Source organism: Corylus avellana, chromosome 1, assembly GCF_965113065.1.
Source record: "Corylus avellana chromosome 1, dhCorAvel1.hap1.2, whole genome shotgun sequence".
In the NCBI taxonomy this organism is placed as follows: Eukaryota; Viridiplantae; Streptophyta; class Magnoliopsida; order Fagales; family Betulaceae; genus Corylus; species Corylus avellana.
The window spans coordinates 18,651,243-18,676,612 of record NC_142490.1 but is presented as its reverse complement, the minus strand read 5'-3'; the positions used below and the strand labels follow the sequence as shown (position 1 = coordinate 18,676,612).

General features: G+C 35.8%; 3 protein-coding genes across 3 annotated transcripts; 2 read left to right on the top strand and 1 right to left on the bottom strand.

Moving 5' to 3' along the window:
- The first annotated feature begins 1,956 nt into the window (after positions 1-1,956).
- Positions 1,957-5,256, top strand: LOC132170767 (disease resistance protein RPP13). The gene is made up of 2 exons (XM_059581867.2): positions 1,957-4,656; positions 4,815-5,256. Exons 1-2 carry the CDS (start codon positions 2,005-2,007, stop codon positions 4,821-4,823), a joined length of 2,661 nt encoding a protein of 886 aa, XP_059437850.2. The 5' UTR covers positions 1,957-2,004; the 3' UTR covers positions 4,824-5,256.
- A 7,534-nt stretch (positions 5,257-12,790) lies between these two features.
- Positions 12,791-15,461, top strand: LOC132169328 (disease resistance protein RPP13-like). The gene has a single exon (XM_059580380.2). It carries the CDS (start codon positions 12,791-12,793, stop codon positions 15,404-15,406), a length of 2,616 nt encoding a protein of 871 aa, XP_059436363.2. The 3' UTR covers positions 15,407-15,461.
- A 554-nt stretch (positions 15,462-16,015) lies between these two features.
- On the bottom strand, positions 16,016-23,962 carry LOC132170647 (ER lumen protein-retaining receptor A). The gene is made up of 6 exons (XM_059581701.2): positions 23,587-23,962; positions 22,595-22,860; positions 20,100-20,215; positions 16,700-16,773; positions 16,543-16,606; positions 16,016-16,459 (listed from the first exon to the last, which is right to left on the bottom strand). The coding sequence occupies exons 1-6, from the start codon at positions 23,675-23,677 to the stop codon at positions 16,423-16,425; spliced, it is 648 nt and encodes a 215-aa protein (XP_059437684.1). The 5' UTR covers positions 23,678-23,962; the 3' UTR covers positions 16,016-16,422.
- Positions 23,963-25,370: the final 1,408 nt, after the last annotated feature.

Sequence of the window (25,370 nt, the reverse complement as noted above, 5' to 3'; positions counted from 1 at the left end):
TGAGTTAATTAACTGAGTTGACACAATCATGTAAATTTGTTTTGCCAGCTCTACCGAAAGCCACGTTCTCACACTTAGTGGAGGTGATCATGGGAGGGAGCCGTACTACATTGGTAGGTGTAGGAGGCCCCCAACAAATCACTTCCGCCAAGATATGGATGAGTAGTAAAGAGTCCCACCATCTCTCTTGGGAACTTTCCGATCGCCGTCCTTACTTCTCTTTTAATAATTCCACATGCTTTTCTAAAGTCTTTTTTTTTTTTTTTTTGGAGTACAGGCTTTTCTAAAGTTGTTTGTTCTTTTTTGAGTACATGCTTTTCTAAAGTTGTTTGTTGATAGGGATGAGTAGTAAAGAGTCCCACCATCTCTCTTGGGAACTTTCCGATCACCGTCCCTTCTTCTCTCTTAATAATTCCACATGCTTTTCTAAAGTTGTTTGTTCTTTTTTGTGGATGGTTCATTTTTTTCTTTAACAAATTCTCTTTCTTGTGGGGACGGATTTTTAGAATTTCCCTTCAAATTTTTTAATAAGATATATATAGACTGAAAAATTAAGTTTGGTAGCTATTAAAAGTTAATTTTGACTTCTCATCCATCATTAATATTAAGGGTGTCGCTAAAATTTTTTTAAGATATCGAGTGATAACTTGCATAAGGAGAAGAGAAGAGAAGAAAAAAAAAAAAAAAATCTTTTGTTGGGGGTGCCACGAGTGGCTCCGCCATTGCTGGTGGCTTCAAGAGATTGTGGAGGACCAGAGGTTCGGTGAAGGGCGAGAAAGAAAGAGAGGAGAGAGGAGAGAAGAAGACAAAAAAAAAATATAAATAATAAAATATATTTAAAAAATGGTACAATAAATTATAAATATGAAAGTTTACTATAATAAATTTTAAGAAAATTACTATTCTAAAAAGTTTGCTAAAATATTAAAATTGTTAAATTTACTTTAAAAATTAATTTAAAAGCATTGCAGAAGATGCTCTAAAAAAAAAATTTGGTTCCTGTTGCTTTCATCTGTACAATATGCTTCTGCTTAAGTTTATCTTTCCACTTGCTTTTCTAAAGTTGTTTGTTCTTTTTTGCCGACAGTTGTCCACTTACTTTTCTTTAACAGATTCCCTTTCATATGTCTTCTGAAGTTTATGACCGCTAAACAGTAAACTGCTATAATTGTTAACTTAATTGTCTAACCGTTTTTAAAGTAAAATTTGTTAACCGCTTAGGGGGTTGCGGTTAGCGGTTAGTGAGTTTTGAAAATCTGCTAACCGCTAACCTCTTTTTTTAATATAATATATTTATTTATATTATGGGTTAAATACTAAATGCCCTTTGGGATTTAGTTGCTTTATTTTTTTTGTTTTAGAGTTTGATTTTTATCACAAGAGGTCCTTCTAGTTTTGACAATAGACCAAATTAGTCTTTCTATCAGTTGACCGTTAGTTGACTTAACGGAACTCTACGTGGACCAATCAAATATTGACATGTGGCACCTACTAAAATTTTTTTATTATTTTTTTTACAAGAAAAAAAAAACAAAAAAAAAAAGAAAAATATTTGGGGGTGGCCATGGAGCCTAGGGGGTGGCCGAAACCACCCCAGTGGGTACTGAGCCACCCCCAATTTTTTTTTTTTTTTAATTTAAAAAAAAATTTAAGTAGGTGCCATATTTCAACATTTGAGTGGAGTTTCGTTAAGTCAACTAACGGTTAACTAACAGAATGACTAATTTGGTCTATTATCAAAATTACAGATACCTCATGTGATAAAAATCAAACCCCAGATGAAAAAAAAAAATAAAGTAATTAAACGCTAATTTAGTATTTAATACCAAATAATAACAATAAAACAATTTAGATATTTTTCTTAATATTTGAAAAAGAAATAAGGAATCTGGTAGCTAGGAGCCTAAGAAGGAGGAGGTGGTGAAACAGATATTAATTTATTCGAAGGCAAAAAGAGTCATAAGTAGCTCTATTTGCTTTCCACCCTTGCGAAGATAAGCAAAAATGGCAGACAGTAACAGTGCTGTTTCTTTCCTCCTACAGTACTTGCCGGAGGTGCTGGCACAAGAAGCAAATTTCCTTGTCGGAATGGAAAATGAAGTGAGCTCTCTTCATAGAGAACTCAGTCTGATAAATGTCTTTCTGAATAACACCGAGGGGAAGCAGACAGAGCATGAAATAATGAAGGAGATAGACAAGCAAATCAGGGAGGTGGCTTACGAGGCTGAGGATATTATCGACACGTTCATCCTCAAGGTCGCGGAACACAGGAGGAAGAGCGTGATGGAGAGGATATTTCGTAGCCCCTCTCACGCAATGATGCTTCGAAATGTTGGAAAGAAGATAGTAGTGATCAAGGATAAAATCAACGAAATCTACAACAGTAAAGAGAGGTACGGCATTGAAAGAGCTGAAGCGAGTGTAGTTGCAGCGGCGGCGGAGGAGGCATTGCACAGACGTAGGAGAGAAGTCGAAGAGGATGACGTGGTGGGCTTCGAGCATGACTCAACGACATTGGTGAAGCGGCTTACTATATGGAATTCACAGCTTGATGTCGTTTCAATCATCGGCATGGGTGGCCTTGGGAAGACCACACTTGCCAGGAAAGTCTTCAATAATATTATGATCAAAACACACTTCAATTGTTGTGGGTGGGGGTACGTATCTCAAAATTTCAGAATCAGAGAGCTGTTGCATGAAATTTTGAAGTCTGTGATGCCAAAATCAGATCAGCTGACAAGGAAGCTGGAAGACATGAGTGAGGATGAATTAAAGAAGGAGTTGTTTGAATACTTGAAAGGAAAGAGATATTTAGTAGTCATAGACGACATCTGGAGAATTGAAGACTGGAATGAGGTAAAAGTATGTTTCCCTAATGAATTGAATGGAAGCAAAATATTGATAACAAGCCGCATAAAACAAGTGGCTTTACATGCAAGCCTTAATACTCCCTATTTTCTCGATTTTCTTAACAAAGATGAAAGCTGGAAACTCTTTCGTAAAAGAGTGTTTCGAGGAGGAAATTACCCTCCCGAGTTAGAAACTCTAGGGAGACAAATGGCAAAAAATTGTTATGGCTTACCTCTTTCAATTGTGGCATTAGCAGGAATTTTAGAAAACAAAGAGAGGACATTCCACATATGGTCGAGATTTGTTGGTCGTGTAAATTGGACCATATCTCAAAATACACCTATATGCAAGGAAATAATGTTGTTAAGCTACACCGACCTGCCTCAGTTGCTACAACCATGTTTTTTGTATTTCGGTGTATACCCAGAAGGCTTTGAAATTCCTGTGAGGCAATTAATCCACATGTGGATGGCTGAGGGATTTATACAGAACAGCAATAATAGAAACATGGAGTATCTTGCTGAAGACTACCTGGAGGAGCTGATTGATCGAAACTTGATCCAAGTGTGTAGCAGGAGGACAGATGGAGGAGTAAAGACATGTCGCATTCATGGTCTTTTGCGATATCTCTGCATATCAGAGAGCACTAAAAAAAAGTTTCTTGAGGTTCGTACAGACTTTAATTGTTTATCCACGAACAAATCTCGTAGGCTTTCCATCCAAGGTAGTACTCCGGGATACATTTCTTCAAATCCCTCTGACCCAACATGTGCCCGTTCTTTGTTGTTCCTTGACAGAGATCATACAGGTAAATTTAAGTTCAAAACAGAGGATTGGGATTGGGTCCACAAAAACTTCAAGTTGCTTCGGGTGCTTCATTTCGAGCATTTAGAACTCCACTCCATTCCGGAAAGGATACAAACATTAATCCATTTGAGGTACTTGAAGATACAACTCTCTGAAGATGTAAAAGTTATTCCAGATTCCATTGGCAACCTTAGGAATCTCGAAACCCTTTACATTAAGGCTAATCACGAAGTGGAATGTTTGCCAAATGGGATATGTAAGTTACAACGTTTAAGGACTCTGTATCTGAGTGGGAGGCTGCCTTACCATTTGGATAAATCTCTATTGAACCTCCAAATCCTTTCCACCGCAATACACCGCTACCTTCTCATGGACAACTTACCAAATGTCAGGAAATTAAGAATACGATTTCGGTTTCCGATAACGGTATATGGGTTGGCAAGCTTTCACCATTTACATAATCTTCAAGTATTGGGAATTGAATCAATTGATGATTGTCTTATGCTTCCAAATGATCCGCATTTATTTCCATCCACAATCACCAAGCTAACCTTACGATCAGTTGACTTGACGAAAGATGACTCGGCAAACGACGACATCATCACAGCGCTGGGAAAACTTCCCCATCTTCGGATACTGAAACTAGAATATTGCAAGTTTTTTCAAGATCACCTCCTTATCATTGCAGATTTGTTTCCTCAACTGCAAGTCCTGAAATTGAAATATTTGAAAATTACAAAATGGGAACTGGGGAAATGCTCGATGCCAGCGCTTAGGCATTTGGTTTTCGAGGACCTCGAGTATCTGACAGTGCCACCTCCGGAACTGCAGAGTTCGACTGCCTTGCGAAATGTGAAGGTTTTAAGGAGCAACAGAAAACTGGGAAAGACACTTCAAATATTGCAGAAGAAGGTTGGGTTTGAGCTACTGGTCTATCCTCCTCTAGATGACCACCTCAATGTGACCAGTCATGACATCATCCGAAGAGCCGGAATGCCGGTATACTTTCTTTCAATTCCCTATTATTCTCATTCCACCGATCGATTTCGTTTCTTTCTTATTTTATTATGTATATCCATAAAATACTTGAAAAATAACAAGTATATATATATAAAGTAGTGTCATGACTCCCGTGATTTACGCTGTGAATTATATAGGAGAAATGATGTATGAGCTAGAGGCCAAGCTGAAGAGGTAGATGATGTGTAGAAGAAGGTAGCAGGGACGACAGTAGAGTGGAGAAGAAGCCCAGATTTGAATTGCGGAAAATGGGGGAAGCGGCGAAGGAAATGGAAGCTTTTAGACGTGTTTCAAAGGAAAGGATCGATGATTTACTCTTTTCCTTTTTTCGTTTCCTTTTTTTGTGTCTTACTCTTTAATGGGCTTTGTTGTTGTTAGTTGTTAGGATCCGTATAAAAAACCCACGTTTGTAACTATAGAGATAGGGCTGTAAACGAACAAAGTTACCCGTGAGTTCGCCCGGACTCAGTTCAATAAAGCTCAGCTCGTTCGCGACTGTAAAATTTATTGATGTTTATGTTTTCTGCCTACTGAACCGTATGGCAGAGTATTCTTAATTATTTATAATGAACACCAAGTTTATCTCACGTTACAGTACATGTTAATCAACAATAAAATAGAAATCTAGTTGTACTCAAATATCTAAGACTTTGATGTTTGATGAAGTTCTTCTTCTTGGTGTTTATCTTTTGCTTGAAGTATATCTACTTTGAGAGTTTGTGCTGCTTAATTGTGATGCTTCATCTTTATCTGATCTAATACGCCCCACTCAAACTCGAGGTAAGCATTCGTACATTGAGGTTGAAACTGTTTTGATATTAGAGGTTTGGTAAGAATGTCAGCAATTTGGTCTTTCCCAGAGATGAATTGAACTTCTAGTTCCTAGGCTGAGACGCAATCTCGAATAAATTGATAATCATTCGCAATGTGCTTTGTATATGCATGATATATAGAGTGAATTTGCAGTGTGATATGTAGCTATGATATTGTCATAATATAGGATGGGTGAACGTGATAGGGAAACTTCAAGTTCTTTAAGGAGAGATTGGATCCATGTTACTTTTGCAAAGGCATTTGCTTGAGTAGGACATGGTTGGTTGCTTCTTGTAGCTCCATGAGAGCATATTCCGACCAAGAAAGACACAATACCCTGATGTGGATTTGTGGTCATCTGGGCAACCAGCCCAATTGGAGTTAGAGTATGCAATTATCTCATTGAAAGAGCACTTGTGGATGCATAGTGTATGATCAATAGTGGCTTTCAAGTAGCGAAGTATTTGCTTTACAGTAAACCAATGGGTTTCTCGTGGATCTTGCATGAACTGAGATACCTTATTGACAGCAAAGGCGATGTCTAGCCATGTCAATGACAGGTATTGGAGTGATCCTACGGTGCTGCGATATAGAGTGCGATATAGAGTGGGATCAAATTGAAGTACCATCCAACTTGCTCAAAGAGGTTGAAGCAGACATCGGTGAGGATATGGGCATGGCGAGTGTCATATTAGTCTTTGATAGGACATCATTGATAGAATATCACTAATATACCTCTGTTGTGAAAGTTGTAACCCATCAGTAGTCCATGTAGCTTCAATGCCTAAGAAGAAATGTAGACGACTAAGATCTTCTTCTTGGTGTTTATCTTTTGCATGGAGTGTATTTGCTTTGAGAGTTTGTACTGCTTCATCTTTATCTAATGTAATAGCGACTTGGACGTTATTAAATGAGTTGTTCGTGGACATAAAACTATACTTGATTATTAAACGATACATACCTATATAAAACTCGGCTCCCTCATTTAAAGTTTATGAACATAATTGTATAAGGGCTCGGCTTGGTTATTAACGTGACTCACATATATTTATATATTTACATATTAATTCATAAATATATGTATATATATTAATTAATAAAAATAACTTATATAGTATATAATTTAATAATAAAAGTTAATCATATGGTTATATCTTAAATGATCTAACCATTAAGTATCTAGTTGAATTGTTAATCATATGATTGAATAGAAACTTATTATACTTATTCTTATCATTAATAAAATTTGTTTATTCTGTTTCCTTGATTTTTTTTTTTAATTATTTTTTATACTTGAATACAAAATTTTAATAATCCGATATAAGCCGAGCTCGAGCTCGGACAAAGTACCCACCCTGGTGAGCCAAGCTTGGACGTGAAATGGGGCTCATGTCAAGCTCAACAAATATTCAACGAGCCAAGCTTGAACAAGCACTACCCACTCAAGCCTGGCTCATTTACACTTCTATATAGAGATGTCTACAACATTAGAATTTAGGACCAGTAAAGTCGCTCGCAACCCATCCTCTCCTACACTGGGCAGGTCACAAGCATTAGACTTTGTTTGTTTAGTGGCCTGGAACTATAACAAGATTTGGTTGATGCGAAAAAAAAAAAATAATAATAATAATAATAAATTAGAATGTTTGATATGAAAAAATGAAAAAATAAATAAAAAAAAGTTTTCTAGTATTTTTATTTATTTAAATAGTAATAAAAATTATTGATGTGATGAAAAAATAAGAATGTTGAAAATTGAATTTGAGATAAATAATATGAAGCTTTTTTTTTAGTCCATTGGCAAACAACCCCAGGGACTTCCACCTTGTGGGTGGGCCAAAGAGGGAACTCTCGATCATTGTAGGGGTGGTCATTGGGGACCCGCACCCCACAACCACCTTTTCCCACTTTGTGAATGTGGTCGCAATGGTAGGAAAGTCTCATAAGACCCCCCACTGAAGTAAGGGTAACAACAGCTATGTTTGGGGAGAGCAGGTCCGGCACTATAGCTGGAACGGTACTGTTCCAGCTACAGTGCCAACTGACACGTGGCGCCAAAAAATAATTTTTTATCTTTTTTTTTTTTTTTAAAATCAAAATATTAAAAAAGAAAAAAAAGGGGTGGAGCCACCCCCTTGGCCAAAAATGGGGTGGTCCGGCCACCCCATTTTGGCCAAGGGGTGGAGCCACCCCCTTGGCCAAAAATGGGGTGGTCCGGCCACCCCATTTTGGCCAAGGGGTGGCTGGAACCACCCCAGCGTTTCCCCTTTTTTTTTTTTTAATATTTTGCTTTAAAAAAAATAATAATAAAAAAATAAAAAAGCTGACATTTGGTCAGCTTCGCACTGTAGCTGGAACAGTGCCGTTCCAGCTACAGTGCGGGGCTTTCCCACCCCAAACGTAGCTAACTGGTTGTGGTAGCGGTTATTTCTTCATAATCGCAACTAGTTTAGGTGGTTATTCCATTTTAAATAACCACAACGACAGTTATGCAATTATTGAAGACCGCTTATGCAATTCTTTAATATAAAACTTCAAATTTGTTAATTCAAAGGAGAAACAACGTTCATATTTCATAATATTGTTAATTCAAACTACTAAAGTATTAAGGCCATTATTTATTTGTGATTTATCTCATATCTTATATCTTAAATGTGATCCAATAATTCAAAACATTACAAATTCAAAACAATAAAAATAAATAAATAAAAACCACTACGACTTGGCTAGTGGCTAGGGTTTTTTTATAATTTATCAAAATTTTAATATATATAATCCGGTTGCCCTATTATTAACCGGATTTCTAAATGCCTATAACCAACAACTATAACCGGCCTAAGTAGCTATTTGATTATATGGTTGAGGTTATTTCTGGTTATCTGATTATCCTATTAGTAGTTTTAGGGGCTTATTAGTGGTGAGTGATTATTAGCAGTTCTCACATCTTAGTCTTGATCTCGAATTATTATCTGTTTTCTATATTCTTGGTTTTCCTCCTCTGAATTTGGCTCTTCTCTTTCTTATTTTTTCTTAGGGTAAAGTCTATTTAACCCCCTCAAACTACCACCCAAATGACAATTTACCCCTCAAACTATCAATTGCGACAATTTACCCATCAAACTATCAACTGCGAGTCTGCGACAATTTACCCTCTAAACTACTAAAACAATGACAATGTACCCCCAATTTTTTTTAAAAAAGACGAAATTACCCTTACTAAATTAAAAATAAAAATACTAAATTTTAATTTTTTTTCAAAATTTTAAGGGTATTTTAGTCTTATTAAAAATTCTATAAAGGTAATTTCGTTATTTTGTTAGCATTGGGGATGTACATTATCATTGTTTTGGTAGTTTGGAGAGTAAATTGTCTTAATTGGTAATTTGAAAAATAAATTGTCATTGAGATGGTAATTTGAGGGGGTTAAGTGAACTTTACCCTTTTTATTACTTCTATCACTTTATAAATCAAGCCGTTGATAATAATCACTCTGCTACTCGTACTCTAGATTGAGTTGTAAGGGACCCTATCACTAAGGGTGTACAAATAATTGCTTATAAACGATTACTAATTATTGGACGACCATTCCGCTGGTGATCCCTTACCTACCCGTAGAAGTCCTCTCATAAACCACCTAAAATAAGGGTGACTCACCAAGAAGTTCCGCCATCCACATTTTTCGATAACCATTTTTTTTTTTAAAAAAAAAAGAAAAATTATTTTAAAGACTCAATAATGCATCCACTTTTGTTTATTCCACATACTTTTCTGAAGTTTTTTTTTTTTTTTCTGCGGACAGTTGTCTTATTGTAAAAGGTTGCAGTAATTGACGAGTTGGGTTGACCAAGTCATGTGTGATTTAGAATAAAATAAAATAAAATAAAAAGGTATTCCATGAATAATAGAATGGAAAGTATATGAGCATTCTCAACAACCGACACTAGATTTTTTTAGTCATATGTCATGTCTGTTGACCGGCTAGGGTCCAAATTTCTAACGAAGCAACTCTTACGGCTCAGTGACTCCGCCTTTCTTGTGACCTTTGGGTCAAGCCAAAACCACGCTGGGTCTTGGTCAGAGACTTACTGTGGGTCAACAGACCACACTGGATCACGATCAGACCTACGTTGGTCTGGCGTGCTAACTCAGGGTTGGGTCCCGGTCAACCGTGGGTCACTCCCAAACTCGCGTGGGTCTGACTTCACCCAAAGGTCTTTTATTTATTTGTTTTTTTTGAAAAAAAAAAAAAAAATATATATATATATATATATATATATAGAGATATTTTGATATTTTTAAGTATTACCGGTAGAAAGTTAACCGTTAAATCTGAGGAGGGGTTCAACAAATTGATTGCAGTTAAAAGTTCAGGGGTTCAAATTTAAAGATTTTAAAGTTTGAAAGTCTTGTTAAATTGTGTGGTAATTCAGGTGTGTAAAGTGAAGTTATCCTTAAAATTTAATATACATTTAAAAAAATCTTAAAATTTACTTTATAGGTAAAAATGAATAAGTTAATTAAGTAACTTGTAAAGAAATTTCAATTTATTGAAAAAGTAAATAAGTATGAAAAAAATTTGAAAAAAAAAAATTATATAACACAATAATAATCTTATATATAAATATAGGGAACGTCTACATAGCCCCCTCAAACTATCACATAATTAATAATGTTTCTCTCAAATTTTCATTTGTGACAATGTCTCTCAAAAACTACTAAAATATTGTCAATATCCCCCAATGACGAAACTATTGTTAATAAAATTTAAAAAAAAATACTAAAACTTCTAAAAAAAAAAAAAAAAATCAAAATTTAAAAATAGAAAAATTTCTTTTTATAAAAAAAATTAAAAATTTATATTTTTTAAATAAAAATTCTGTCTAAAAAAATCGTTTTTTTATTTTTTATTTTTTAAAAATTCTTTTTTCTTTAAATAAAAATTTCCGTTGTAAAAAATAAAATTTTCGTTTTTTTTTTAAAAAAAAAATCGCTTTTAAAGAAATTTAAAAAAAAAATCTTTTTATTAATTAAAATTTTCGTTTTTTTTTTAATTCGAATTTATAGGGGTATTTTTGTCTTATTAAGAAATATATAGGGACATTTTTATCTTTTTGCTAGCCTTGAGGATAAATATTGACAATATTTTAGTAGGAAAAATGCTAGATGTTCTTCTAGTATTCTCCTGGTGTCCTCACAATTGTGATGTGGCTTTTAAAATTATCATTAAATTTGAGATTATCATTATAGACTTTTAATCTATTGGTGATTTTAAAAGTCACATTACAATTGGGAGAACATCAAGAGAACACTAGAAGAACATCTTTGAGGGATATGTAGACTTTACCCCATATATATATATATATATATATATATATATTAAATGAACTAAAGGATATATTTAATCCTAGGTCTTCTCACAATTGTACCGCCAAAACTGTAAAATCCTTAATTTTTTTTTTCGAATTTTTTGTTTTTTTGGATTAATCGAAATGCAAAGTAAATCTCCACCACTAAATTTTCTCAAATTTATTTAACGCTAATTAGTCCCAATCAAAACACACCACTTCACTTACTTTAAAATATTAATTTTTTATTAAAGGCTAAGAGCTGCTTCATAGCTCCAGATTGCAGATCAAAAACAGACGACATAAATTCTCTGCTTCACACTTTCTTCAGATAGACTTCCTGTCGGAGAGAGATGGAGAGAAAAAGAGACGATCTTGATGTGATATTAAAAAAAAAATGCCGCCACGCCAGTGGTGGATTGAGGATATTGTTTGTAGGGGGAAGATTAATATAAAATAATATAATACTTTAATACAGTTTTACTTAAAAATCAACATGGATATTTTTATTAATTAGTATCCGGAATAATTATATTTATGAATAAATACAATACTATGAAACAATATATTGTATATTTTGACAGACACCCAGCAGCTGCAGACTATTTGCAACTGCACCCCTTTCCTTCTTTTATTATTATTATTATTTTATTTTCATCTCACACAAACACACTGAAACAGTGAAACGTGCCCCTTTAGAAGCCTCTGGAATCTGGCATTTCTACGCCATTGGCCATAGGGGTTGGGGGGTGGCCAGTGGTGGCAGCCCCACCGCTGGCCACCCCTTCAAGTTTTTTTTTTTCTATGATTCTATTGCCTTATTCAAATCTCCCAGGGTCCTACAGTTCATCTTTAAGGAAACAAATTAAAGGGGTTAATTTGATGGAAATCTCATCGGCCAAATGGGTATCTGAATTGGTAAGATTGCTTAGCCAGTTCTTGTACCATTTTGCTTCCTAGTTTCCGACATGATTCGTTTGCTGATACAATTTTTTTTTTTTTTTTTAAATTTTTTTTTTAGATTTAAATTTTAAAATTAAATTAATAAAAAAAATTAATATTTTAAAGTGAGGTGAAACAGTGCATTTTAATTGGGTTGGGACTAACAGGTGTTAAATAAATTTGAGAAAATTTAACAGTGAAAATTTAGTAGACATTTCGGTTAACTCATAGAATAAAAGTTTTTTTAAAAAAAAAAAAAAAAAACACAAAAACAAAAACAAAAACTAAAACTAAAACTAAAACTAAAAAAAACTATAAAAAAAAAAAAACTAAAAACTAAAAACTAAAAACCAAAAAAAACAAAACTTAAAAATTTTACAGTTTTAGGGCAATGACTCAAGAATTTTAAATATATTTTACCTTTTTAAAACTAAAAGAAATAAGGGGTAATTTTTTTAATTTTATTTTTAGATTTAAATTTTAAAATTAAATTAATAAAAAATTAATATTTTGAGGTGAAACGGTGCGTTTTAATTGGGTTGAGACTAACAGACGTTAGACAAATTTGAAAAAATTTAACGGTGGGAATTTATTAGACATTTCGATTAACTCATAGAATAAAAATTCAAAAAAAAAATTAGAAATTTTACAGTTTTAGGCTCAGGAATTTAAAATATATTTACCTTTTTTTAAAAAAACTAAGTAAGAGAAATAAGGGGTAATTTTTTTTTTTAAAAAAAAAATATCAATTTAAAACCAAGAGAAGAACACCCAAATAATTAAAAGTAACCTTTTTTTTTTTTTTATAATCAATTAAAAGTAACCTTATTTCCTATCAACCGTTCCCTATTTTTGTGTTTTACTCTCCTTGCCACGACCAAGAAAAAGAGACCACAAAAACAAAAAGTTGTCTTTTACCAAACTCTGGACCAGTTTTCCTTCATCCTCTTCACTCCCTTCTCACCTAGCTCCCCAAACAAGGGGGGAAAACGCACAAACGCACAAGGTTGAGGATGAATATTGAAAGGGATGAGCTGGATGGTGTCGTTAATTTCCTTGTAGAACACTTGTCCCAGCGACTCGTGGAAGCAAAACTCTTTCATGGAGTGAAGGATCGAGTTGAGTCACTTCATAGGGAGCTCACATTGATAAATATCCAGAACTCCGAGGGGAGATGGAGCGAGCATCCCATAGTGAAGGAGGTAGTCGAGCAAATCAGGGATGTGGCTTTCGAGGCTGAGGATGTTATTGACAAATTCATTCTCAAGGTTGGAGAACAGAGGAAGAGGAATTGTATGGGAAAGCTAATTTATAGCTTTAACCATGCAATAATGCACTGGGTTGTTGCAAAGAAGATAGAAGGCCTCAACAAAGATATCAACAAAATCTACAGCAATAAAGACAAGTACGTCAGAAAAGCACTAGTTACTGTAGACACGTCGGAGGTGGCACTCCACAAACGAAGGAGAGAAGTCGAGGAAGATGACGTGGTGGGCTTCGTTGATGACTCAAGGATATTGGTGATGCAACTTACTGATAAAGGGTATCCTAATTGTGACGTCGTTTCAATCATCGGCATGGGCGGATTGGGCAAGACGGTTCTTGCCAGGAAAATCTACAATGAAATCAAGGAATGCTTTGATTACCATGCATGGGTGTATGTATCGCAAGACTTTAAAACTAGAGAGCTGTTTATCAAAATTCTAAAGAAGATGTCAATATCAGATGAGTTGAGAAGGAACCTTGAAGTCATGAGTGAAGATGAACTAAAAGAGAGGTTGTTCCAATACTTGAGAGGGAAGAGGTACCTTGTAGTCATGGACGACATCTGGAAAACTGAAGTCTGGGATAATGTAAGATCTGTCTTTCCTGATAACTCTAATGGAAGTAGAATATTGATCACCAGCCGCATAAAAGAAGTGGGTTTACATGCCGGTCAGACTTTTGATCCCTACTTTCTCAAATTTCTTAACGCAGATCAAAGCTTGAAACTCTTCCACAAGAAGGTGTTTCGAGGTGGAGAATGTCCTCCCGAGTTAGAACCTCTGGCAAGACAAATCGTAGAAGGTTGCAATGGCTTTCCCCTTTCAATTGTGGTATTGGCGAGCATCTTATCAACCAAAGACATGTTATTCCACATATGGTCTAGGTTTGTTGGTCAAGTAAATCAGATCCTTACTCATGATTCACCAGTATGCAAGCAAATACTGTCCTTAAGCTACACCGACCTGTCTCAGCATTTGAAACCATGTTTTTTGTATTTTAGTGTGTACCCAGAAGGTTTTGAGATCCCTGTAAGGCAATTGATTCACCTGTGGATGGCTGAGGGCTTCATACAGCAAACTGGTGATAGGCATATGGAGGATGTTGCTGAAGAATATTTGGAGCAGCTCATTAATCGAAGTTTGGTCCAAGATGCTAGCAGGAGGACAGATGGAGGAATAAAGACATGTCGTATTAATAATCTTTTGCGAGAACTCTACGTATCAGAGAGTGCCGAAGAGAAGTTTCTTGAGGTTTGTACAGATGTGTCTACAAACAAATCCCGCAGACTTTCCATCCAGGGTAGCCCTCGTCGATGCATTTCTTCAAACCCCTCTGATCCTACACGTGCCCATACTTTGCTGTTCTTTGGCAAAGATAAAGGTGAATTTAACTTCAATACAGATGCCTTGGATTGGGTCGTCGAAAACTTCAAGTTGATTCGGGTGCTTCATTTCGAGCATTTAGAACTCCACTCCATTCCCGAAAGGATAGGCACATTGAAGTATTTGAGGTATTTGAGGATAAATTTATCTAATGCAGTAAGAGTACCAGATTCCATTGGCAACCTTACGAAGCTAGAGACTCTTTACATAAAGGGTAATCTTGAAGAGGGATGTTTGCCAAACGGGATATTTAAGCTGGAACGTTTAAGAAATCTGTATCTGAATGGGAAACTACCGTTGCCTTACCATGTGGATCAAGCTTTATGGAACCTCCAAGTTCTGTCAACCGCAACACTTTGTTGTGATTTTCAAACGCAAATTTTGGGTGTCGTAGGGGACAGGTTTCCTCGTGTAAGGAAATTAAAAATACAACTTTTGTTAGAATCGGACATGAATGATCAGGGCAATGGCCATGAGCAGAGGGAATTCGACCGTTTGTCAAGGCTCCACCATTTAGGCCATCTGGAAATACTGAGAATTGATAATTGTCCAATGCTTCCTACTTCACTTCCAGATACCATCACCAAGCTAACCTTAAAAGCAGTTGACTGCGGAGTTGGCGGTGGCTTGAAAGTACTAGGAGAACTTCCTAGTCTTCTTATACTGAAAATACAGAGTTGCCCTGTTGATGATGGTGGTCTCCACATCATTTCAGATTCGTTTCTTAAACTCCAAGTCCTCAAACTGGAAGGTTTGACCCTTAGAGAATGGGAACTGGGGACAGGTGCAATGCCAGTCCTGAGGCATTTGGTTTTCAAGAATCTTGGCCATTTGAGCATGCTCCCTCGGGAACTACCGAATTTGACTGCCTTGCGAAATGTAGAGGTGTTAGAGAGCAACTTAAATCTGGTAGGGATGCTTCAGGAATTGGAGACGATAATTGGGTTTAAACTGCTGATCATTCCTTCCGTCAGTGCCTGACTTCTATTGAAATCTGAGGGATTACCGGTGACCTCATCCGACCGGGGGAGCTATAGCCTAGCATGCTGGTCTACTTTCTTTTTCCATTTATTTCTCTTCTCATTCTAATTATCTTTATCTTTATTAATAGTTGTTTAGTTGTTAAGTGTTAGTGATAGGATGCACTTCTATAAGAGTAATTTATCTTTATCATATTTCTTTGTAATGCTTTATAAACCCATTGAGTTGACGAATAAAAGAAACACGAGTAGTTACTTATTCAACGTATAATGGGTTTTTGGTTTGAAAATGATTTATGTGATACAAAGTAAATAGAACCGCGGAAAGAAAATCAGAATTGTGGAGCAAAACAAGGAAGGCTTGGTACGAGAAGATTGTGAATACCTACACCATACACAGCTTTGACATGTCCAGATTACTAATATGGCAACTATGATGTGGTGGATTCACTGTTAATTTTTTTAATCCATTAATCACATTATAAAATTATGCGACTTCTTTCAGAACCTGCCACTTTGCGATTTGACAATTTGGAAGATAATGCGAACTCTAAACTGATCTGCAAGAATTAAAATAGTAATTAACGTAGATACTCCTCTAACTGAGAGATTTAACCATAACTCCACCAAACGTCCACCTATAATATTACCCAACTCTTACTCTGCAAGTTATCCCAAAAAGAACAAAAAATAAAAAAATTCTTGCTCTGCAATTTTGTCCTCCCAATAAATCTTTTTACAAGTCATAAGCAGTGGCAAGAAAAAAACTAGCACCTCGTACAAACATGGAGGGCTTAATCTGATCTACAAATTGCCTATAAAGATGGGCGTTTAAACCCAAAAGCTGCTACATTTTCACCCACTGGTGTGGGGTTATCATCTAACAATTCAAAACTATGAAAGCCGTATCCCTTCTTCCTGCTATCATCCTACACTTCGATTTGCCAACGGTGCCGTGCAAACGCTAACAATGATTCAATTAAACAAGCTTGAAATTTTAAAAAGTCCATTCTTGGTTTAAGCAGGCAACTTAAGCTTTGCATTGTTTTTCCAGCTGCAAAACAAATGATTCTTAATGTTATTCATCCAATACCAGAGTGTTAAGAGGAGGATCATAAGATTGTGAGAGTTAATTACCTAATAAAGTAGTAGTAAAAGAAATCTGCGTATAAAGCTGTCTGAACAAGACCAGAGACACAAGCTGCAAAATCAAGAAAAGAATTTTAAGTATATCTACAGGCACCAAGACATACAACAAACAGTTTTTTTCCCAGTGATTCTAGGCATAGCTTACCTATCCATCGACTGAAGTACGCCTCTGTGAAGTAGCGGTATATCCAGTTAAGGATGTAGAACGCGCGATATGCCCTGCACAACAAAAATAAGTACTCCCGCCATGCGTTCAATTAATATATATGCATGCTATATCTTTTCTTGCTTATGCGAACTATGAAGCAGAGACAGAGACATGAATCAGCAATAGAAAACAAGATGAGAACCAGGCAAACAGAAAGTTTACACTTCAACCGGAAACAGAAACAAGAAAGGGTAATACGTTAAAATGTTACACAAAGCTGCATACAGTTTTGATCTATGTTACATCAAGCGTCAGATTTGGGTATGTACATAAGTTTCAAAAGTTTCATTTCCAAAGGTTTTCCACCACATTGGAGCATCCAATAGACACATACCCTTCGGGCTATCTTGAAATGGGTTGGCAAGGTGAAGTGAAGGGTCCAGGAAACACTAAATCATAACAATTGAAAGCTAATAAGCTATCAAAAGGAGCGTTAGAAAGGGGTGCAAAGCCCCTTTTTTGCTCCATCTATTGATAGATGAAAAGGCCCTCCTGATGTCGATTCAGTGACTCAATACAAATGCAATATTATAATGTATTTCACAAGTACTCAAAATTATCAATTGGCACCCAACTTATGGAGGGGGAAAATCAAAATAGAGAAAAAGAAAGGTCAGACACAAATACAAAACCGAGAACTCTAGCTTTTAAAAGCTTCCCATAAATTATGGTTATGTTTGTATGTGTGAGTATATTGTCTATCATGTCATTTTTTTTTTTTCTCATCTGTAGAGAGAGAGAGTTTAATTTACGTCTCTCAAATGGGGTCAGAATTCTTATCTGAGCTAAAAACGTAAGTAATGATATAATTGAAGTTTTAGATGCAGGCAGGTACAAACAGATACCCATATCTATGGTCTAAATTTAAAGTACTCGAAAGATGGACTATGGAGCATACCTATCAAAAAAAAAAAAAAAAGATGGACTATGGAGCATGAAAAGGGTGTTGTATCCTTTCCAAGAAATATTCTGATTTCTTAACTTACTTACCAATAGAACATATATCTAACACAGAGAGAGAAAAACACAGGTATTTATACACATACAGGTGTTAGAAAGGGGGGCAAAGCCCCTCTTTTGCTCCATTTATTGGTAGATGAAAAGGCCCTCCTGACGTCGATTCAGTGACTGAATACATATGCAATATTATGATGCATTTCACAAGCACTCAAAATTATCAATTGGCACCAAATTTATGGAGGGGGGAAATTAAAATAGAGAAAAAGAAAGGTCAGACACAAATACAAACAGAGAATTCTAGCTTTTAAAAGCTGCATCCCATAGATTATGGTTATGTTTGTATGTGTGAGTATATGTCTATAATGTCATATTTGGGAGAAGGTGAGCGGGGGGGGGTTGTTACACTGGCATGTGTAGAGAGAGAGTTTAATTTACGTCACTCTCAAATGGGGTCAGAATTCTTATCTGAGCTAAAAACTCAAGAAATGGCATAATTGAAGTTTAGATGCATGCAGGTACACACAGATACCCATATCTACGGTCTAAATTTAAAGTACTCAAAAGAGACTATGGAGGATGTAAAGGGTGTATCCTTTCCAAGAAATATTCTGGTTTCTTAACGTACTTACCAATAGAACATATATCTAAACACACAGAGAAAAACACAGGTATTTATACACACATGTCACATATATCACTTTTTTTTTTTTTTTTGGTAAAGAGTGATGCATTAAGAAAACTAAGGAGCAACAGAAACAATCCTTACATAGTACAAACACAGCAGGGAGCAGTAAAAGGTGCCAAATATGCAGGGGTCTCAGTATAAACAACTAGGGGTGGGCAAAAACCCGCCCAACCCGCAAACCCGCCCCGCCCCGCCCCGAACCGCCCCGCCCCGCCCGGGTTTCATGTGTTTTTTTGCGGGTTCGGGTAGAATTCTTTCAACCCATGCGGGGCGGGGCGGGTTGCGGGTTTTAAATATTTTTTCATGCGGGTACCCGCCCCGACCCGCACCGACCCGCTTCATAAGTATAAAACGAAAAAAACCCTAACCCTACTCCATTAAGCGTCTCTCTCTTTTTTTTCTGCCGCCTCCCCCTTTTCTCTCCCTCTCAGTCTCTCGTCTCCCTTGCTCTGTCTCGTCTTCCTTGCTCTCTCTCCGCCTCTCAAGCTTCTCTCTCTAGCCTATGTCGCCGCTTCACCTCCTTAGATCACCGTTGCTGCGCCGCTCCCACCTCCACAAACCACGATCTTGTAGATCTAAGTTTTTTTTTCTCTCTCTCCACGATCTTGTAGATCCACGATCTTTGGTTTTCTTTTTCGTTCTTTGGTTTTCTGCAAGGTTGTGTGTGTTTGTTTGTTTCTTGGCGTTCTGAGAGGATCAGACGAAAATGGAGGAGAAGAAAGAGGATCTGGAGAAGAACCCGCACAACCCGCAATACCCGCCCCGATCCGCCCCGTCCCGCAATACCCGAACCCGCACGGGTGTTGCTGTTTGTGCTCGGGTGGCGGGTTGAAATTTTGAAACCCGCAGGGTGCGGGGCGGGTTGGGAAAAAGGCCGATACCCGCCCCGCCCCGACCCGTGCCCACCCCTATAAACAACTAAATCTGCCACATACTTTTTTTTTTGATAAGTAAACTAAATCTGCCACATACTTATCATCATGTCGTATTGATAGGTGAAATTCTCTATCTTATCCTGATACATCCATAAATGTTATTTTACACAAAGCTCTGAACCTTCAAACTGTATCAACCTCTACTATGTGGACTAGTAACAGATCTTCTTTGTACATGAACAGAACACCTTGTTTACCTCCCCCTTAGTTTATGACTTACTAAAGACTTTTTTTTTTGTTGACAGGTGACTTACTAAAGACATATTCCTATGGGTGCTAAGATATATAGACATAATAACCAATACAATATAAAATTGAATATTCCTCAGGTATCTGCAAAGAATTATGCATGCACTACTGATATACCTTCCACACAGAGATACTTAAATATAAACAAAATACATCCCAATGTAAAAATCGGTCAAGTATCATCCAATTAGGCAAAACACAAAATTTCAAATTAGAGCTGCCATTATTAATCTGGCAACAAAGTGACTGAGACACTAAAGTAAAGGAACAGGAAGATCACAGTAGATATATTAAATGTAATGTTGGAGTGAACAATATGGTTTGTTTTCTATGGACGTTTGGTATAGGACCACATGAGTGTCATAATACAGATCACATTTGCAGAAGCAAAATTTTAATGGAGAAATGAAGTCAATAACACAAAAATAATAGTAAAAAATTCTAATTTTGCTAACACACGATAAAGAGAATTCCTAAGAGCAACACTACAACAAAAAAATAAGCATACCCAAGAAAGAAGACATATTGCCCAGTTAAATTGTCCACGTTTCCACTTCGTTGTAGCAAAACCAACTGGGGAAGAATCGCAACTGCCTCCAAGTATATTGAAAATGCCCAGAGGATCTGCAATAGTTACTATAAAATTAGTAACAGGTCATTTTTCACCTGTATGATTTGATAATACATGAGGGAACAAACTAGGAAGCTAGCATGTATGAGACAAACAAGGGGTTGGATAGGTAGCTTTAGCAGAACAAAATTATAGAAGAGAACCATATGTAACAGGTCTTTACTATGTATTTTAATGTTGACTTGCATGTGACAGGAAGGACTGAGGATTGACCAGCCAATTAGAATAGCTTTAATTCCACATAAAAATATTGCATTAAAAACATAATTGTTTTCTGCTGTGCTGTGTATAGGCTATAAGCACTACGGCAAGAATTGGACAAGATTCACTTAATCAAAACTGTGGACTACGCAAAATTAATAGTCCTTGTCATTGTATGATACACCATTTTTTTTATAAGTAATTACAATATTATTAATAAAGCGCAAAGGGGCGCAACCCTAGTACACATGAAATATACAAAAGATGAGCCCCTAATAGGGAGAAGAATAAAACAAATTCATGAAAACTGCTAACGTAGGAACATCTGCTCAATGGTGTGCCACCATATATGATACACCATGATATGTTTTTGATGAAAATTCATACAACATTCTAACGTGTATCACATCAGCAAAATAAAATGATATATATTCAGACTTCTAAGACAAACCATATCCAAAACAAAAGATGTGTTAGGCCAAAAATATATCGTAATAATGTACCACATGTGATTATGCTAGATAGACAAAGAAGAGGCTCTTTTTTTGCCCTTTTTTTAAATATCATACGAAGGCACTTTTATTTTGTTTTCCTACAAAAATTCATTAAAAGTTTAAGATGTCAACACTCATACAAAAGGAAGTTATACAAGAGAACAAGTAAACATAGAGGCACTTTCTTTTAGGATTCATAATTAGAACTACTTTCCTTCCTTCAAAAAAGGAACTGATCTAGTAGGGAGACTATTCATATCAATGTGATGTAACCCACACACAAGATTTTATTCAAGGTCAAATAAGTCAATCCAGTGTACAGTAAGTAAATCAGTCAACCCCAGGATCCAGGTGAAACAAAAATGCCGAATCAAATTTCCACACATCGTGTAGACACTAGATAAGCTAAAAAGTAATTAAAAATAGAAACATATGTATAAGAGCCAAGTGTAAAACCTACAACCATAGTCACACAAACATGTGTGCATGTGCAGGAGTGATGAATAAGATACACATTCTAGAATTATGGGCGCAATGCAACTGGGCTTGACTGGGGAGAAATCTTCCCTGATCTACATAAAGATATCAGCTCCTTTATAACTAATGTAATGGAAAAGTTGATGAGTTAAAGCTTGCTAGGGATTGTGTTAAAAGAGCTTAAAAAGTGCTTCTTCTTTTTTCTTTTTTCTTTCTTTTTTTTTTTTTTTTTCAAGTTAGTACTTAAAAAGTTGTGCCAAGCAAAAATGGATTCATATGGTAAAAAACTTTAAAAGTACTTCCTTGACTTTTTTTCTATGAAAAGTCTAAAACGCACTTTTGGGAGAAGCTTGAAAATGAAAATTTTTCTAAAAAACTCTCTTTGGCTTTTTCAATAGATAAAAGCTCCTATTTCCCAACACAATCCCAAAAAGGCTCTTAATACCTGTGATGAGTTGATACACCCACAAGGAGTTGATAAACAAGTTTTCCAGCCCTTTTAATGCCATCAACACTATTCTTACTTGATAACAACTTAATTCTATTACTTATGCTAATTTTCTTACTAGTCATGATTCTACAACTTAAAATTCATTACGCAATCATGCCAATGAAGTGTTTATTACTATTAAATATTAACTATCACAATCCAAAATCAACACATAAACCTGATTAAATTTGCCTTGTTCTGGTCAAGGTCTTCTGGGACTTCGATACATTTTGATAGGTATTAAAAGGAAGCTCTACATCAGTTTGGCCAAGCTTCTAGCTAAATTGAACAAAGCAAACTGAGATGCACCCAAGCATGTATAGATCTTTTTGACACACATCATAAAATAAACCTCATATCATTGTATTATCAAATAAGGTCAAACTAATGAATAAGGGCTTCCAAAACAATATACGGAGGCTTTGGGTGAGGAAGCAATCTTAAAATAATAAGTAACATGCAACCAAAACTCGGAATCACAGAGAAACTACCACTGTTCAACCATACATGAAAAAAGCAAAAAATGTAGATCTCAATGAACCAGACCATAACGCATAAGACTAAAACTACGATATAAAGCTAGAAGAAACTTATTCCAGAAATTTGGAATAGGGCCAATAGGCATTCGTCATAGCTCCTGAGAAATCGCAGACATAATCAAGCTCACTAAGAAAAAATTATCTCAAGATGACTAAGTTAAAATGAACTACCTCTTTAAACGTAAACTTTTCATTCACAAGAAGTGCCAAAGCCAAGCTCCCAGCAACAAGAAAATAGTGGCGAAATGTATCAAGCTGTTTATCATATGAACGGCTCACCACCCGGTCCATCCGCATCCACCAAACGATCATTGCGGAGCTCGCAATGAACACGAGCTTCATCACTGTGTTATAGACGGAGATAAAGTCCGTTAACACGTCCACGTACCGTGCCAGAAACACCACCGCATAAAGCCACTGAGTCTTAAACGAAATCCCTGACATGATATCAAATTATCAACCAATATCAGCATCACCAAGTCTTTGCACTCAGCCAAAACCTTAATCACACCTACAATTCGTTCTTCCCTTTGTTTCCTGAGAAAATGAAAGGAAAGCAAACAAATAGAGAGCTTTCGATTCTCTAAATATTCACAGGTCACTTCGTTTAACCTTATTAAACTGCTTACCAACACAGACTTGTACCATTCCTAGACAGGAAACAATCAAATCAGGAAATGTAACACTATCCGATCTTCATTTTGTTGTTGTCTAGCATTCTTGACTCATCAAAATTAACATGCCCGCTAAGAATTAACTTGCGGGAAACCAGATCCCATAAGCGGTACCCTTAAACATGCTTTCCATAACCAACAAAAATACATTTTTTGGACATTCATCTCTACTGACAGAAGCTATCCTATTCCTCCCAACAAGCAACGACCGACCGCGGAGCCTTAGCCCTTAGAATAAAATTCTAAAACGGCGCGGCGCACACAAATTACCAGCAACCACAACAACAAAAAAAACCCTAATGCTCCATTTTTTCACTAAAAATGTAAATAGATTAAGAATAAGATGGCCAGATCAAAGAAATTACATCAAAATCTGGGGAAACAAATAAAACAGATTCAAATTTTCGTTCATCCGTTGATTTTATTTCCACTTTCCTGCATTTTCTCGGGAACCAAACAGAGTGAAAAAAGATGAAAATGTTGCTTAACCTGCGCACGACTTGGTGGTGTAGATTTTGAGAAGCAGGACCAGGATGCTGACCAAGTGCGTCATATCGCCGGCGAACCTAAAGATATTCATGGCTTTTCCGAGATCAAATGGCGAATATTCGTGCCCTAGACTTCAGCGATTCGCTGCGAGTGTGTGTGTGTGTGTGAGAGAGAGAGACACAGCGAGAGGCGGGGGAAGGTGTCGAAGGAAGGATTTGGTGGAATCGAAGATTTGTGAAGAGACTATAAGAGAGGGGGAGATGACGTGGCAATCGGAAAATGGCTTCTCTTTGCCTCCACTGTGTGTTCTGAGGTGGAATATCGGATTTTTCACAGCACGCGTTTTGGCTTCCGTGTTAACTTAACCCTCGAGTTTTTTCAGATGGGCGGCGCTCAAAACGGTGGCGTGTCAAATTTGCTACCTTTTTTTCTTTTAACATACACATATAAATTAAGTTTAGGAGAAACTTCACTAAGGACCCTCAAACTTTCACCCATTTTGAAATACCTTTCTTGAATTTCAAAATCTCTCAATTTAGTCCCTTAAACTTTCAACTGCTCTCAATTTGGACCCTTCCGTTAATTTTAGCCGTTAAAAATTCAAAAAAAGACCAAAATATCCCTGATTTTTTTTTTTTTTTTAATAAAAAAAGTTTTAGAAGTTAGAATTTTATACAAAGGTCAGGGGTATAAACATCATGTGACGTTTGAAATCTGACGGAGGGGTCCAAATTGAAAGCAATTGAAAGTTCAGGGGACTAAATTGAGAGATTTTGAAGTTCAAGAGGAATATTTCAAAACGGGTGGAAGTTTGAGGATCCTTAGTGAAGTTTATCCTTAAGTTTATAGTAAAAAAAAAAATCAAGAAGAAAAATGCTAAACATCTCAAATTTTTATTCCAAAAGTTAGTTTTCAAATGATGTGTCACCATCTCATGAGTTGGTGACACATTTCTCAAAATAATAAATCTTATGAGATGGTGACACATCATTTGAAAACTAATTTTTTTTAAAAAATTTTTGGACGTGTAGCAGTTCTCATCATTTGCATAAATTGCATGTGTACGATTATGAACAGAGTCCATAAAATGCAGATGCGGAATTAAGATATCGTGTGTCCATATAATGTGGTTTACACCCCTAATTTTTATGCCTCGTATTGTTAGAATATATGTTCATATTAGGATGATGATTGAAATCATTTTTTTGAGTAGATTGTAATCAAATCAATAGAAAATTGATTATCTCTCGATGATTTGTTATTGTATCAAATAATTGCTTTATGTGTATTGTTTTACCTATTTCAAATCTTTTATAAGAGCAAAATGTAGTCCATTAAGGCAAGTGCCTAATGGTTGACGTAGGTGATATAACGCTGAACCACTCAAAAATCTTTTGTCTCAACTCTTTATTTTCTCTATTTCTTCTACTTTTCCCTTTAATATTTCATTTCATTATTAAATTCTTCGCATATAAAAAGTAGTCAAATCAAATAATATGCCTTTGATTTGAATAGGAAGCATGCTCAAGATGGCTAATAGCATGCCTTCATGAACAAAAATTTAAAATTTTAAATAAACGCCAATAAAAATTTAAAATTTGTCGATGATTAATGCAAATGCCAATAATTTTTAAGGAGTTTAATGTAAACGCCAAGAAAATAATTTCTCATGTTTATTATTCAAACACCATAAAATTTCTCAAAATTTTTTTAAAGATGATTTTATAGAAATATAATTTTTGTATACAATTTAGAGAAGTGCTAGTTTACTTGTTCATATATGG